Source organism: Mus musculus, chromosome 7 (assembly GCF_000001635.26).
Source record: "Mus musculus strain C57BL/6J chromosome 7, GRCm38.p6 C57BL/6J".
Lineage (NCBI taxonomy): Eukaryota > Metazoa > Chordata > Mammalia > Rodentia > Muridae > Mus > Mus musculus.
The window spans coordinates 19,155,988-19,170,248 of NC_000073.6; the positions used below are offsets into that span (position 1 = coordinate 19,155,988).

Below are 14,261 nucleotides of genomic sequence, written 5' to 3' on the forward strand. Positions count from 1 at the left end.
TCCCAGATGCTGGGGTTACAGCGCCACCCCTTGTCTGGGTCTGATATTTCTGTGTTGCCTTCCAAACAAGCAGCATGCTCACATGCACGACTTTAATTGTACATATGTCTTAGATTTCAATAGAGATTAGCTCAGGGCAGGGTACAGTAGCAGTGTGGTGTTCGTGGGGTTTTTGCGCCAACACATTGCTCCAGTTGAGCCTCACTCATCTACAGCAGACGACCTCACACACACCCTAGTCATCTCCCTTTCTAGCCTGGCCTCCTCCCACTCCGTAAAGAAGCTTGATTTACTACAGTCTCCACTCCACCAGAAGCCAAAGTCTTAAATCGTGGAGTGTGAGTCAGCTATGAGACACATCTTTCTGGGAACCTTGGGGAAAAATCCAGCAGCCGCTACTAATAAAGGAGGGGTGTGGTGTGAATGGCTGTGGGGTGGGGGTGGGTGTGTCTGGGAGGCGGAAGGATCTGTCTACCTCACTGACCCCAGGCCCTCTTGCTTGGCTGCCAGCTCTCACTCATATAGCTCTGTGTCCTGCTGCTCGGCTTCTCCCACAGCCTAACACAGGCAAAGAGCCTCCCACCCCAGAGCCTTTGAACCTCTCTCCTTTGGTCATGGCAGTCTCCTTTGATCCTGGGATCCCTCAACAAATCCTTCCCACCTCTCTGTGGCCTCCGTTCTGGTCCAGCCACCTACATTCCTCTCACTGGGCTCCCAACTCACTGCCCCTAATAACGAACAGAGAACCATGGAAAACAGCCCAGGAGACACTGCTGCTAAGAATCTTGGGGGTGGAGGGCTGGAGAGATGGAGTTCTGTTAACCTACATGGAGGCTGACAACCATCCAGTCCCAGGGGTCTTCTGCCCTTCAAGCATATGCAGGGGCTGCATGCCTGCGGTGTACATCCGTACACACAGACAAAACAATCGTACACGTAAAGTAAAAATAATCAAATCTTCAGTGAGCCTGGGATGAAATTCCAGTTTCTGCACCCCCTGCCCACTTCTTCCCATCTGGAGGCCCTCGCTTTTTCCAGTGGAGCCACGGAAGCCTTTCTCCATTCTTCCTGTTCCCAAGACCTTTTTGAATGCTGTTCCATCTGCCAGCAATCTTGTCCTCCAACTCTTCAAGAGGTCTCCAGTCACTTCTTTCAAACATGACCCATGACCTAAGCATCATGTCTATCCCAATTGCCTTCCAGTTGATTGTCCTAGACACCTCAATTCTTTTCATAAACGATTCCTCCACAAATATATACACGTGGGGACCTTGTTTTCCGGTTCCTTCGCCTCCATTTCCCCAGCATTGCTCCACTTGGGGCTGGTACACAGTAGGCTCTGAATACATGCTAACTGTACAGACACGGGGGTCCCTTTACCTAGCAGTAACTTTCCAAGACCTCATCCCCAGGCACATGCAGCATCCCAGAGGGCAAGGCGTTGCCAACGGCAGCTTCTCGGCACGCAGAGCTCAAAGGCACAGCCCGGGGGGCGAGTTCCTGGTGCGGACGTGGACGCTGCTCTTGAAGACTGAGACGCAGGCGGCGGTGGCGCCAACCCTGGCGGATCTCCGACTGCACCTGCAACGCCGGGCGCTCAGGGTGACGCTGTTCCCAGGGTGGCCGCCAGGGGGCACGGGCGGGCCAGCCTCTCCTACCTCTTTGTTGATGAAGCAGTAGAGCACGCTCACCAGGAAACCCTGTCAGAGGAGGAGCGAGATCAGATCGCTGCTGTGGACTCATTGTTTCCAGCCTCAAAGTACTGTGGCTGTTACAGGCCTAGTCCTAGGTACTGAGGGCACCTGCTCACTGGCTACCAACTCTCTGTAATGCTCCTCGGACCCCCAAAGGCCGAGAACAAGTGTTGGAAGTTGAACGTCCTGAGTGTAGAACGCTATTCCCTGCTTTCCACATTTGAGGCAAGCAGTCAAACCACTCTGTGCCTCCCTTTCCTCGCCTGGAAAAATGAAGGCGGTGGTTGGAAGAGGTGCAGAATTAATGTGTAAAACGACGTAGTACTTAGCTGTGTGTGGTGGCACATGCCTTTAATTCCAGCACTCTGGTGGCAGAGGGAGACAGTTCTCTATGAGTTGGAGTATATCCTTGTCCACACAGACTTCTATGTCCAACCAGAACTGCATGGTGAGACTCAACCTCAAAAATAATAATTAGGGCTGGAGAGGTACCTCAGGAGTTAAGAGCACTGGCTGCTCTTCCAGAGGTCTTGAGTTCAATTCTCAGCAACCACATGGTGGCTCACAACCATCTGTAATGGGATCTGATGCCCTCTGCTGGTGTGTCTGAAGACAATGACAGTGTACTTATATTAAATAAATAAATCTTTTAAAATAATAATTATTAATTAATTATGGAGCTTGAGGTCTTCTCAGTATTGGAGCACATGCTTAGCGAGCTAGAGACAGAATACAGGTGTGAGCCCCAATACCTGGCTTAAATTGATTCATGAAGTCAGATATGAACATGGGCTATTATCAAGATATTCCTAGGATCTTCTACAATCCCATTAATATCGAATTCAGATCACACATCTCCCTTTCCAGAAGAGGAAAAAAGACAAAATTGAAGTTGCGCTTGGAGTCCTGGCCCCTCTCTCGCTTTTCTGCCCCTGTTGTTTAGCTCTTGCCTCTCGCTCGCCCCAATTGCTCTGGAGTTGCAGGCACCCTCACCACCCTCCAGCACACTAGCTACCCTCTTGCCTCAGGGATCTTCATTCTGGGACGTTCCCCTAGTTGTGTGACTGGCTGTTTACATAGAGTGTTCCCTCCGTCTCTCACAGAATAGGGGGCCGACCATTTGGCTCCTGGCTGTTGCTAGGTGCATATGTGCTCCATCTGTTCTTGCTTCCTTTAACGAATGCACAGTCTCACCGGGGAGACTGGTGCTATCCCCACTTTAGGGAGAAGACTGAGGCTCAGTTGGGTCCAGCAGGGTAGGGACTAGGGAAGGCAAGCACATCAGCGTTGGCCTCACGTTTTGGAACTTTCTACGTCCTTCAATTCTGCACCTTGGGCTAGAGAGATGGCTCAGCGCTTAAGAGCTCAGACTGCTCTTCCAGAGGTCCTGAGTTCAATTCCCAGCAACCATATAGTGGCTCACAACCATCTGTAATGGGATCCTCTTCTGGTGTGTGTGAAGATAGCTACAGTGTACTCATATACAATAAATAAATAAATAAATATTTAAAAGAAAAAATCTGTACCTTGAGGGTAAAGGAAACCAGAAACTAAGCCCTAACTCAGTCCACCCCACAGCCCTTCCTCCTCGTCCGGGGGCAATGCTAGGAAAGACTGTGTGGTCCTCTACATCTATCCCCACCCCCACGCCCACAGCTCAGGATAGCCTCAGTTAGGTATTTTCCTTGTGCATGCATGATGAACGAATGAATGAAATCCCTGGGTACACTCCAGTCAATAGTGGCTACTCTGGGGAATGACGATATCGCTGTGTACCAATGGAGAGAAAGGTCTAAGGTAGGAGGGCGGAGCCCCTGCACCCAGTCTGAGCACCTGGAAGGAACTTAGGAAGATTTCAAAGGCCAGTTTGGCGAAGCGCAGGGAGCCTTCAACCTGTTCCTCCGTCACAGGCGCAAACACCACCTCGTGGACACCCAGCAGGGGCACCAGTGTCAGCGTGGAGCGAGCCAGCCTGGGAAGAGACGGATGTCAGTGGCCCGCATGTCCTCGCCCCTGATTCCGGCTCCATCTGCTTCCCACATTGGGTCCTGAGCCTGCCCTCACCTTAGTCGGTAGTCGGGGCAGCGCATCTGCCGTGTCCTCAGCTTTGAAACAAGGATGCCAAGGATGCGGATGAAGATGAGGAAATTGATCTGTGAGGAGAGAGAGACTGAGCCAGAAGCCATTCGGTTTCTGGGGTGGGACAGGGGGTTGGCGCTCCTCTTCCCCAGAATGAGAAATCCCTGAGTACAGCCTGGAGGAGGCGAGACTGGCCCTACCAAGATGGTTATTAGGATGGGAGTGCGAATGATCCACCAAATGGCTTTGACTTCGTTGCGCTCCCAGCACCTAGAGGAGGCAAAGTAGAACTGAGACGCGAAATGCCCCGGCAAACCTCCAGTTACCCCCTAATCAGGCACGTTCTCTCACCAGGGCCTGCCCACCCTCTTTAAAGCCCACCTACATTCATTTAAGACCCATCCCATCCTGCTTTTCAGAAAGTCTCCTACTCCTCCACCTTTCCCAGCCCATAATTCCTTTATACCCCGCCCACCCTCTGCGCACCACCTCTTTTCCACCCTTCCCCGCCTCCTGTGCCATGTAGCCCCGCCCCCAGCCCGGCCCCGCCCCCCAGACCCTGCAACTCACTGTGTGTTCTCGCGCAGGTACCTGACGATCACCCAGGGAATGACGAAAAGCGCGGGGGCCCCTGTGCAGACCCCGATCCCCGCCCCCCACCACGCCGCAGCTGTCAGTGTGCACACGAGCCCCTTCCAGGCCCAAGACCCGCGGAATTCTTCAGCAAGGGAGTGGGAGGGGAGGAAAGGCGGATCGGCTGGGTGGTGGTGGGAGCCAAGATGCGCTGGGCTGGGCGGAGGGGTGGGGAGTGGGGGTCACAGAGTCAGGGCTCACCCCAGCCAAGAAGCAGGTAGCAGCGGAAGTGGCCCTTTTCTGAGCGTCCCACGATCACCAGCAGATGGTGCAGATAAACACCCTCCACCAGTAGCCAGGTGTAATTGGCTCCCACACAATATTGGGTCATGATCTGGGCCGTGCGGCAGGCAGCTAGGGCCTATGAAGCCATCAGACAAGGGTAGTCTCTTTGTTTTATTATTTGTATGTATTCCTTTGTGTATGTGGTAGTAAGTCTTGAACCCAGGACTTCCTGCTTGTGAGGCAGGTGCTCTACCACTGAGCCACGCCCCCAGCCCCTCACTGGGGAGTCTAGGCAGGGGCTCTACCATTGAGTTACATTCCATTTCTCTTCTCTTTGAGTCAGGGTCTCAATAAATTGTACAGGCTGTCCTTGAACTTGCTCTGCAGCCCAAGCCGGTTTTAATATATCAGTTGTGCTCAACTTACCACCTAACTGGGACTATGGGACTTCCTGGCCAAACAGGGCTCATCTCCATCTCTTGCCCTGTTTTACTCTGGGTTTCCAGTAAATGGCTTATCTTATCTCAACTTACCCACCTTCACTTGAGGACTCTTCCACATTGACACCCTTAACAACCTTGGCATTTTCTATTCTGTTACCACAGTGAAGTACCCTTAGAATCCCACTATGTAGCCTTTGCCACACTAGCTCTTTTTTTTTTTTTTTTTTTTAGATTTATTTATTTATTTATTATATGTAAGTACACTGTAGCTGTCCTCAGACACTCCAGAAGAGGGAGTCAGATCTCGTGATCGGATGGTTGTGAGCCACCATGTGGTTGCTGGGATTTGAACTCCTGACCTTCGGAAGAGCAGTCGGGTGCTCTTACCCACTGAGCCATCTCACCAGCCCCTCTTTTTTTTTTTAAATCTTATATTTTGTAGGGGTTGTTCTTGTTTTGTTTTGCTTTGCTGTGTATCCCTGGCTGTCCTGGAACTCACTCTGTAGACCAGGCTGGCCTAGAACTCAGAAATCTGCCTGCCTCTGCCTCCCAAGTGCTGGGATTAAAGGCATGCGCCACCATGCCCAGCCTGCCTCTGCCTCTTGAGTGCTAGGATTAAATGCATGTACTGGGCCGGAGAGATGGCTCAGAGGTTAAGAGCACTGGCTGCTCTTCCAGAGGTCCTGAGTTCAATTCCCAGCATGCATATTGCAGCTCACAATTGTAACTCTGGCTCCAGGGGATCTGATACCCTCTTCTGACCTCTGAGGGCACCAGGCATGGACATGGAATACATCATACATACATACATACATACATACATACATACATACAGGCAAATACTCACACATGAAATACAAATTTATAAAAAGTAAATGCCAAGCTACGCGCCCAGCAGTGTGAAGGTCAGAGACCTTTCAGGAGTGTGCCACCATGCGGGTTCTGGGGTTGAATGCAAATCATCAGGATTGTAAACCAATGCCTCTAAGTACTGAGCCATCTTTTCCCCCTCTATTTTGTGTAGAGACATTTTGCCTGCCTGCATGTCTGTGCATCGCATGCAGGTCAGAGGAGAGCACCAGACCCCCAGAACTGGAGTCACAGATGGCTGTGAGCTGCTGTGTGCATGCTGGGAATCAATCCAGGGTCCTCTGCAAGAGCAGCCAGTGCTCTTAACCACTGAGCCATCTCTTCAGCCTGGGTGGCTTCTTAATCTTTCTTTTCATTTCCCCAGTACTGAATCAGGTACTCTATTAGTGAACTTCACCCCAAGACCATCACCTCACACACACAATTATTATATAAAGTCCTCTGTTCACAGTCCTGAGTTTCATCTCCCTGCCTCAAGGAACGAACTGGTTCCTTCCAAATCCCTATTGGTTTCTTCCTCCCATCCTGTCCCCACGCTTTCACTGTCAGTGATGAGGAAAGGTACGGAAATAGATGGGAAACGTCTTGGTCCCACCGGGAAGGAGGCGGTGGAGTACCTGGTTCCACGGGGTAGGGGCCTGGTCTCCAGTGTAGGGACCCAGTGGAGGCAGCAGCTGATCTCGGGTGAGGATGGCTGCTGCCCGCAGCATGAAAGACGTGAACAGGTTCATGTGAATGTAATTACGAGTGCAGTGCAGCCGCCTGGGGGATTTGAGAGACGAAAAGGGCTGGGAACCACTGAAAAGCTGTCCTCAGGCATCCAACGTCCCTTGAAACAGCCCCCCATCCTTTCCCCTAGAGCCACACCATCTCCCATCTTAGTGTATAAACCCAGGCCCAGTCTCCACCACACCACACAGAACTGGTGGGTCGCACCTGAACAAACTTAAGATGAGTAGGGCTAGCAGCAGAGTCGTCAGGGACAGGGAGTAGCCCACGGTATACATGATCTGCAGGCGCTCCAGGATCAGCGTCTGGTCCTGGTGGAGACAAGGAAAGCAAGAGAAGACATGACTCTTTTAGCTGGTCCGGAGGAGGGGCGGGGCTGTCCACCACCCCTCCCCTCACACCCCGGTCTCTTCTGGGAAAAATGTTCCTTCTCTCCAAACAGGCGCTAAAAATTGCCTGTTTTCTCCTTGAAGCTCCACTTGTACTTCTTTAAGTGCCCTTCACCTCCAAGCTGTGTGGGCACATTCATATATTCATATGAATATATATATGCTTTGTTTTTTCAAGACAGGATTTCATTGTACAGTCCTGGCTCTCCTGGAACTCATTCTGGAGACCAGGCTGACCTCAAACTCAAGAGATCTGCCTGCCTCTGCCTCCCAAGTGCTGGGATTAAGACGTGTGCCACCACTGCAGCCACCATCACGTTGCCTGAGTTGGATTTTAATTACCTACAACCCAGAGTTCTACTCCCTGTACAATGGGTGTCAGTTGGGCCTGAAACTCGTGAGGTCTTTTTTTGAAACTCTCCCCAGATACCCTAGCCTGAATCCTTCACCCCCCCCTCACCTGAAAAGCCCCATTCTTCTCTGGATTCTCACACTGAGTGTGGTCTCTCCAAGATCCCCACTGGCCATCACTGCCACACTGGCGGAAGACAAAGCCTGCAGACACTATGAGAGCATAAGGGATGGGGTGGGGGTGGGGGAGAGGGTGTCAGAGGTGTAGCAGTTCACCACTGTAAACTGTTGTACACATTTGGGGGGCCGAGGCAAAAGGATTGCCATGAGCTCAAGGCCAGTCTGGGCCCCCATGTGGCTCAACAGGCAGAGACGCTGGCAGCCAAGCCAAAGAGATCCCCCGAGACCCACATGGTGAAAGGATTCCTGTAAGTTGACCTCTGATCGCCACACCCCTGCCATAGCTCATTCATCCACACATACACGCAATAAATAAAGACAAGAATAAGTAAATCATGTGACAGAGCCCAGGGGACACAGGCATTGGGAGACACCTAGCTTGACAGACAGGGTCAGCTGAGCAGGAGGGGCTAAGTGAGGATGGAGTCCCGGATGAGGGGTGCGGGGAGCACCTCACCCTGACGGAACCAGGGCAGATACCAGGGGCAAGACACCCGAGCAGTGGTGTTGGCGGCCGTGTAGTTCCAGCAGGCATACATATCGAAGGAACCGTTACAGGCCAGGCCTAAGGGAGAGGGAAACAGAGCTGAAGGAGAGGGGCGGTCTGGCTTTTCATTCTTTCACACCTCCAAGTTGCACTAGCTCCTTATTGGCCACAAGCTTCTCCCATCAAACCTCAAGATCCCACCCATTCATCGTCCTAGCCCCACTGCAGGTCCCTCCCACCAAGTAAATCCCAAATCCTTATTACTCTCTAGAAAGTTCAATTATCAAGCTCCACCTCCCCAAACCCGCCCACTGCAGGTCAGGTCCCGCCCAGAACTCCTCCCACCTCCTCTGCTACCTTCCAGGATTCTTCTGTCTTCAGACTCCAACCCTGGTCCTCACAGCCTACCCGAACCAAGCCCCACCCACATCTCCCAAGCCCTCCAATCACACCTGAGGGAGGTTCTGTGGTCTCCAACATCTTTTGGCACTCCTGGCCGTAGTGCTCCCAGCGCTGGTACAGCTCCCCCGTGGTGGTCTGCCCCTCAGAGTCTGTCTAAGAGAAGAAAGAAGGGAGGAGCCCCGCAGGGTAACCTCCTCCCAGGCAGCAAGCTCAGCTGGGAAAGGCCAGAAGAACCCTTAGAGATATGGAGGAGCTGTCCATTTTTTTACGCAGGAGTTCTGGGTGGCTCAGAAACCTCTTAGATGGAATTGGGGTGCCTAGAAAATCGCCCAAAGGAAGGGGTAGCTTGTCCCCACCTGGAGGACTTGTGAGGGAAACTGTGTGAAGAGAAACTACCAGTTTATACAGGGAGGGGGGCGAGCAGCCTTAAAACTCTCCCTAATGTAGGGAAAGGCTTAAAACCACCCCAGAGCGCCTATTATCTCTCGAGGTCCTCACCTCCGCCCACTGGAGTCCCCACAACCACAGCAGCAGAAGCAGCAACCGCAGGGGCATCCTTGAAAGGTGATGGAAACTCTGGCCACTCGGAGGCAGTTGGGCTGGAGGGTCCCAAGGCAGAACCAACTCTTGGGCTTCAGTCCAAGTCAGTGCTCACCTGCCAGAAGCACATGGCGTCTGAGGCCACGCCCCCCATTTCCGCACGTGAGGATTTGGGGCGGAGCAGGACTAGGCGCGGCCTCCAGTAGATAAGTGAGGCTGGGATCAGCTAAGCGATTCCCAGGTCCTCCTAAGTGTTGCTGAGGCAGCCAAGGTGGAAGGGAGGGGTGTTTGCTGAGGGGCCTGTTGCCCTAGAGCTGTGACAGGCAGAAGCGTCAGTGTCACCGAGAGGCTAGACCGGAGGGACTCTTGGGAACCTGAGACCTCCTTAGAGAGGAGAGACTAGAAACTGTCAGTCAAGCCCTGAAGGGAATTTGAACCGATCATTTGAGTTCGCATCAATTTATATAGAAGATAAAAGCCCAATCTTCTAAAACTTCCCTGGCTTCAAGAAGTCAGAGGGACAGCGCTCTCCCAGCATCTAAATATTTAGGGAACAGAGAGATATTAGACCCTGGGTTTCTGACTTTTGGACGTTAGATGCTCTGAAAATCCTTCTAACCCAACTATCACCCCCGCCCAGACAATGTGAATGCAGAGTTTCAAAAGGGAATCTCAGAGCTACAGAAAAGAAAAAATATAAGACAAACAAACAAACAAAAACACCAAAAACCAAAAAACCAAAACAAACAAACAAAAAATCACGGACTCAGTTATAAGGTATAAGAACAGAAAGACTTGGGGACAATGAGACACAAGCGAGAGATCAGAGCCTAAAGGGCAAAAAAGGAGATAAAGACAAAACTGTGGCTCAGAGACAGAGGAAGTGACTAGGGAAGAGACAGAGAAGGGGAAAGAGTAGAAAAAGCCCATTTAGAGATTAAAAGAGGTGAAGAGATGACAGGTCAGAGAGGCAGAAAGAGACAAAGATTGAGATAGGGGGACAGTCAAGGGAGAGATGGGCCCAGGGCAAGGGCTTGATGGAGACCCCTTACCTGCACGGAGTCCTGTTCGCAATCTCCACTGACACAGCTGCCCTGCCTCGCCTGCCAGAGAGCTCTGGAAGAGGTGACAGGCGCTGGCAGCCTGGGGTGTTGGGAGGGGGCGGGGCCAGGGCGGACCAGAGAACAGGAGGGGGAGCTCTGGGGAAGAGTGGGAACCGTGGAGCAGGCACGTTTATCACAGCCATTGTGTCACGTAGAGGGAACAGTCACACAGTTATGGTTCCCCCCTCCCCCAGGCCACAGAACACACTATGCCAGCCAGCCACTTACACAGCCTCTCACGCTGCCTCACACAGGATCCCAAATGCTGAGCAGGAGAGCGACAGAGACTCACAGAGTGAGACTCCGTGAGTAACAAGTTCATTCATAGCTCTACAACTAGGACTATGCTGAGAGAGCCAGTCTTTCACCCACAGCTTCCCAATCACTTGCAGGGACAAGCGGCTGTGTGCCCTGGGACGTGGACACTTCACATATGTGTAAACACAGCCTATAATCTTAATTACCACTGCCTTTCTGTTGTCATTGTTTGGTGTATATGTATGTCATTGTATATGTGTGTACGTGTACATGTGTATGCGTGAAGGACCAGAGGACAACCTCTGATGTGATTCTTTTTTTAAAATTTTTTTTATTATTATATGTAAGTACACTGTAGCTGTCTTCAGACACTCCAGAAGAGGGAGTCAGATCTTGTTACGGATGGTTGTGAGCCACCATGTGGTTGCTGGGATTTGAACTTCGGACCTTCGAAAGGGCAGTCGGATGCTCTTACCCACTGAGCCATCTCTCCAGCCCCTCTGATGTGATTCTTAAGTGTTGTCTACTTCCTTTGATTTGGTCTTTCAAGACAAGATTTCTCTGTGTAGCCCTGGCTGTCCTTGAACTCATTACATAAACCTGGCTGCCCTTGAATGCAGAGATCTGCCTGCCTCCGACTCCCTGGTACTGGGATTACAAGCATACACTACCCAGCTTAATTTATCTTGCTGCATGCATAACAAGGACTTTACCAAGTGAACCATTGCTCCAATCCCTGATTTGTCTTTCTTTGTTTTAATTTTATGTGCATGCATGGAGGCATGTGTACCATATTCATGCAGTGCCTGAGGAGGCCAGTAGAGGGCACTGGATCCCCTAGAACTGGAGTTACCCATGGTTGTGAGTCTCCCCATGGGTGCTGAGAACTGAATTCTGGATCCTCCTGAAGTGTTCTTAACTGCCATTTCTCCAGTCCTGTTTCGTTTGTGGTTTTGGTGTGTGTGTGTGTGTGTGTGTGTGTGTGTTTTAAGAAAACAGAGTCTCATTCTATAACCGAGGTGATCTCCAACCTTGGATCTCCTGCCTCAGCTTTTCAAGTACTGAGATTCAGATTTCAATGGCACAGGCTCATGCAATGACCACATCTGGCTCCACATTTGGCAGCAGCACTATCAATCACTCGATAGCCGCAACTGGTCTGTGTCCCTCAGGAGGACTGGACATCCAGAGCAGAGCCTCAAGCAATGAGTGTCCAGGACATAAATGTGCCTGGCTGTGTGGTGATGCACACACCCATTCAATCCTCTCACAACCCAAGCTGAAACACACACGCACACACACACACTGTGCTGAGTGGCCACATCTGAAAACACTGTCCCTTGTGACATACATCACAATCCCCCAGAGACTATACTGTGTGTAACAGCATAAACTCCTCAGGGAACACCAAGATGCCCATTCTCTCATTGTCACACCCAGTTTTGTATGAGCAGACAACCATACCATTGTTCCATCTACACTCACAAGCCACAGACTTTCTAGAGGGATTCCAGGGATGGAATTTAGGTCTTCAGACTTGATGGCGGTCACCTTTAACCACTGAACTACCTTGTCGGCTAATGTCTCCATTTGTCCCAAGCTAGCTTTGAACTCATCATCCTGTTTTGATGCTGGAATGAAACCCTGGTTCTTGTGCATGGTAGGCAAGCACTCTAACGGTTCACTGTGCTCCCAGCCCCTCACTGGGGGATTCTAGGCAGGGGCTCTACCACTGAGCCACACCCCCAGCAGCAGCTCACTTGGGGGAGTCTCTTGCCTCACTTCCCAGAAGTTTAACTTACATTTGGGGGCCACCACTCTCATCTTAAGTATGACCCTTCCCGGCCCCACAGCCAGTCACACGGTCACATGTCCACACATTGTGAACCCTACTGTCACACATTAACATCCAGTCTTGAAATGGTCCCATAGTTACAGGAACCTATATATCACCCACATCTTTACAACCTCTACTTTCAGGATCTTCCATCACCCCAGATATAGGGAACATCTGCCCGTGGAATGTAGGATGGGGAAATTTGGAGCCCAGCAGTGTCTCCTGCTCAATACACATAGCCAGTTCAAGCTGCTTGCTTGCTCCCATGGGACCTGTGTGATAAGTGGGCCAGAGGCAAGCCTGCCCATTTTGCAGAGGACAAGCTGAGGCCCAGAGGCCCCAGGAAGGGCAGGGAATGGCCTGAGGTCCACATCAGAAGCAGGGAGCAGAGAGAATGGGGGGGGCGGGGTGAGGGTCCTTACCGCCTGGCCCCTGGGGACCTCTCTGCTCTCTGCTCCACATTCCTGGCGTCCTGTGGATCCTGGGAAAGTATCTGTCCCTGAAGTGGAGCTTGAAGAGGGTCTGAAATTGAAGAGCACCTCGTGGACAGCTGGGGCTGGATCCTGCCGGGCTTCAAGAGGGCATGAAGGTCACTGGACTGGAGAGGGAGGAAGGGGATGGGACTGGGGTGGTAAGAGGGTAGGAAAAGAACTTGAGACCCAGAAAGATAAGAAGCAGAGAGAGGTCAGGCGATGGTAGTGCCTTTGATCCCAGCACTAAAGAGGCAGAGGCAGAGGCAGATGGATCTCTGTGAGTTCGAGGCCAGCCTGGTCTTCAGAGAGAATTCCAGAACAGCCAGAACTACACAGAAACTCTGTTTCGAAAAACAAAATAAGGGAGCTGGAGAGATGGCTCAGCAGTTAAGAGCACTGGCTGCTCTTCCAGAGGTCCTGAGTTCAATTCCCAACAACCACATGGTGGCTCACAACCATCTGTAATGGGATCTGATGCCCTCTTTGGAGACATTCTGAAGACAACAACCGTGTACTCATAAATTAAGTAAATAAAACTTAAAAAAAAAAAAGAAAAACAAAATAAATCACACACACACAAAGAAGATGAGAAGGAGGAGGGAGAGGAAGGGGAGGGGGAGGAGGAAGAGGAATAGATGGGGGACAGAAAGGGAAGAGTTAGAACAGACTCAGGCCTGTCATCCCAATGTTGGGGAAGGTTAAGGCAGGAAGATACTGAGCTTGAGGGCAGCCTCCACTCCATGGTGAAACACAATTTCAGAGAGAGGGGAAGAGAGAAAGGATGGAGAAGGGGGAGGGGAAGGAAGGGAAAGAGGATGGGAGAGAGAGGGGACGGTGAGAGAGGGTGAGCCTGAAGGATGATCTTGAGGGGAAGGGGAGACAAGGCTCCGCCCTGTCCTTGGAATCTATAGGCTAGCTAAAGGTTTCTGGGGGCAGCAGAGCCCTTTTCCTCCGTGGTGAAAACCATGCTCCTTCCAGTCAGCCCTTACCCATGATCCTCTGAGCAACACAAAGGAAACGCACTGAATCACAAGAAAGAAACCCACAGGAACACGCAAGCAGAGGGAGGATGCATTGAGAAAGAACAGGATGGCGGAGAGCAAGAGGGCGTGGATACAATCCAGACACAGAATGCATACATGCATATATGTACGCATTTATATGTGAAAATGTCTCGGTGAAACACGGTGTGTATAATTCATATATGCTAATTAAAATCTTCAAAGGAGGCCTGCAAGGTGGCTCAGTTGGTGAAGGTGCTTGCCAGCGAAGCTCTCTGATCGCCACTCGTACACAGCAGCGGCACACAGGCACACACGGACCAATAAATACATAGATATATAATGTATATTAAAGTTTAAAAGATGCTCCTGAAGACAGAGAGGCACCCTTGTCCCTTCCCTGCCGTAGTCCACTCTAGGTGAACACAGGGCAGGAGTGTAGGACAGACATGAAGACAGAAGAAGAGAGGTCACGGTCTAGGTCTCTGACTGGCTCCCGCCCTCTGTCTAGGGTCCTTGGTAGTCTCTGGAGACAGGCACTGAAGCAGCAGACTGGAGCCTCCCTGG

The 14,261-nt window shown here is 51.4% G+C and overlaps 1 protein-coding gene across 7 annotated transcripts; it reads right to left on the reverse strand.

Annotated features, from left to right (window-relative positions):
* Positions 1-75: 75 nt before the first annotated feature.
* On the reverse strand, positions 76-14,261 carry Gipr (gastric inhibitory polypeptide receptor). Of its 7 annotated transcripts, none has more exons than XM_006540143.2 (14): positions 12,643-14,261; positions 10,075-10,138; positions 8,981-9,137; positions 8,533-8,635; positions 8,051-8,158; positions 7,523-7,626; positions 6,881-6,984; positions 6,562-6,706; positions 4,608-4,767; positions 4,344-4,404; positions 3,759-4,043; positions 3,528-3,666; positions 1,659-1,700; positions 76-1,581 (listed from the first exon to the last, which is right to left on the reverse strand). In XM_006540143.2, exons 3-14 carry the CDS (start codon positions 9,035-9,037, stop codon positions 1,381-1,383), a joined length of 1,509 nt encoding a protein of 502 aa, XP_006540206.1. In that variant the 5' UTR covers positions 9,038-9,137; positions 10,075-10,138; positions 12,643-14,261; the 3' UTR covers positions 76-1,380. The 7 variants fall into 7 exon arrangements, 6 of the variants coding, with proteins under 6 accessions (XP_006540206.1, XP_006540205.1, XP_006540207.1 ...); NM_001080815.1 differs by lacking the exon at positions 12,643-14,261 and having other exon boundaries at positions 1,138-1,581; positions 3,759-3,847; positions 3,974-4,043; positions 10,075-10,140; XM_006540142.2 differs by lacking the exon at positions 10,075-10,138.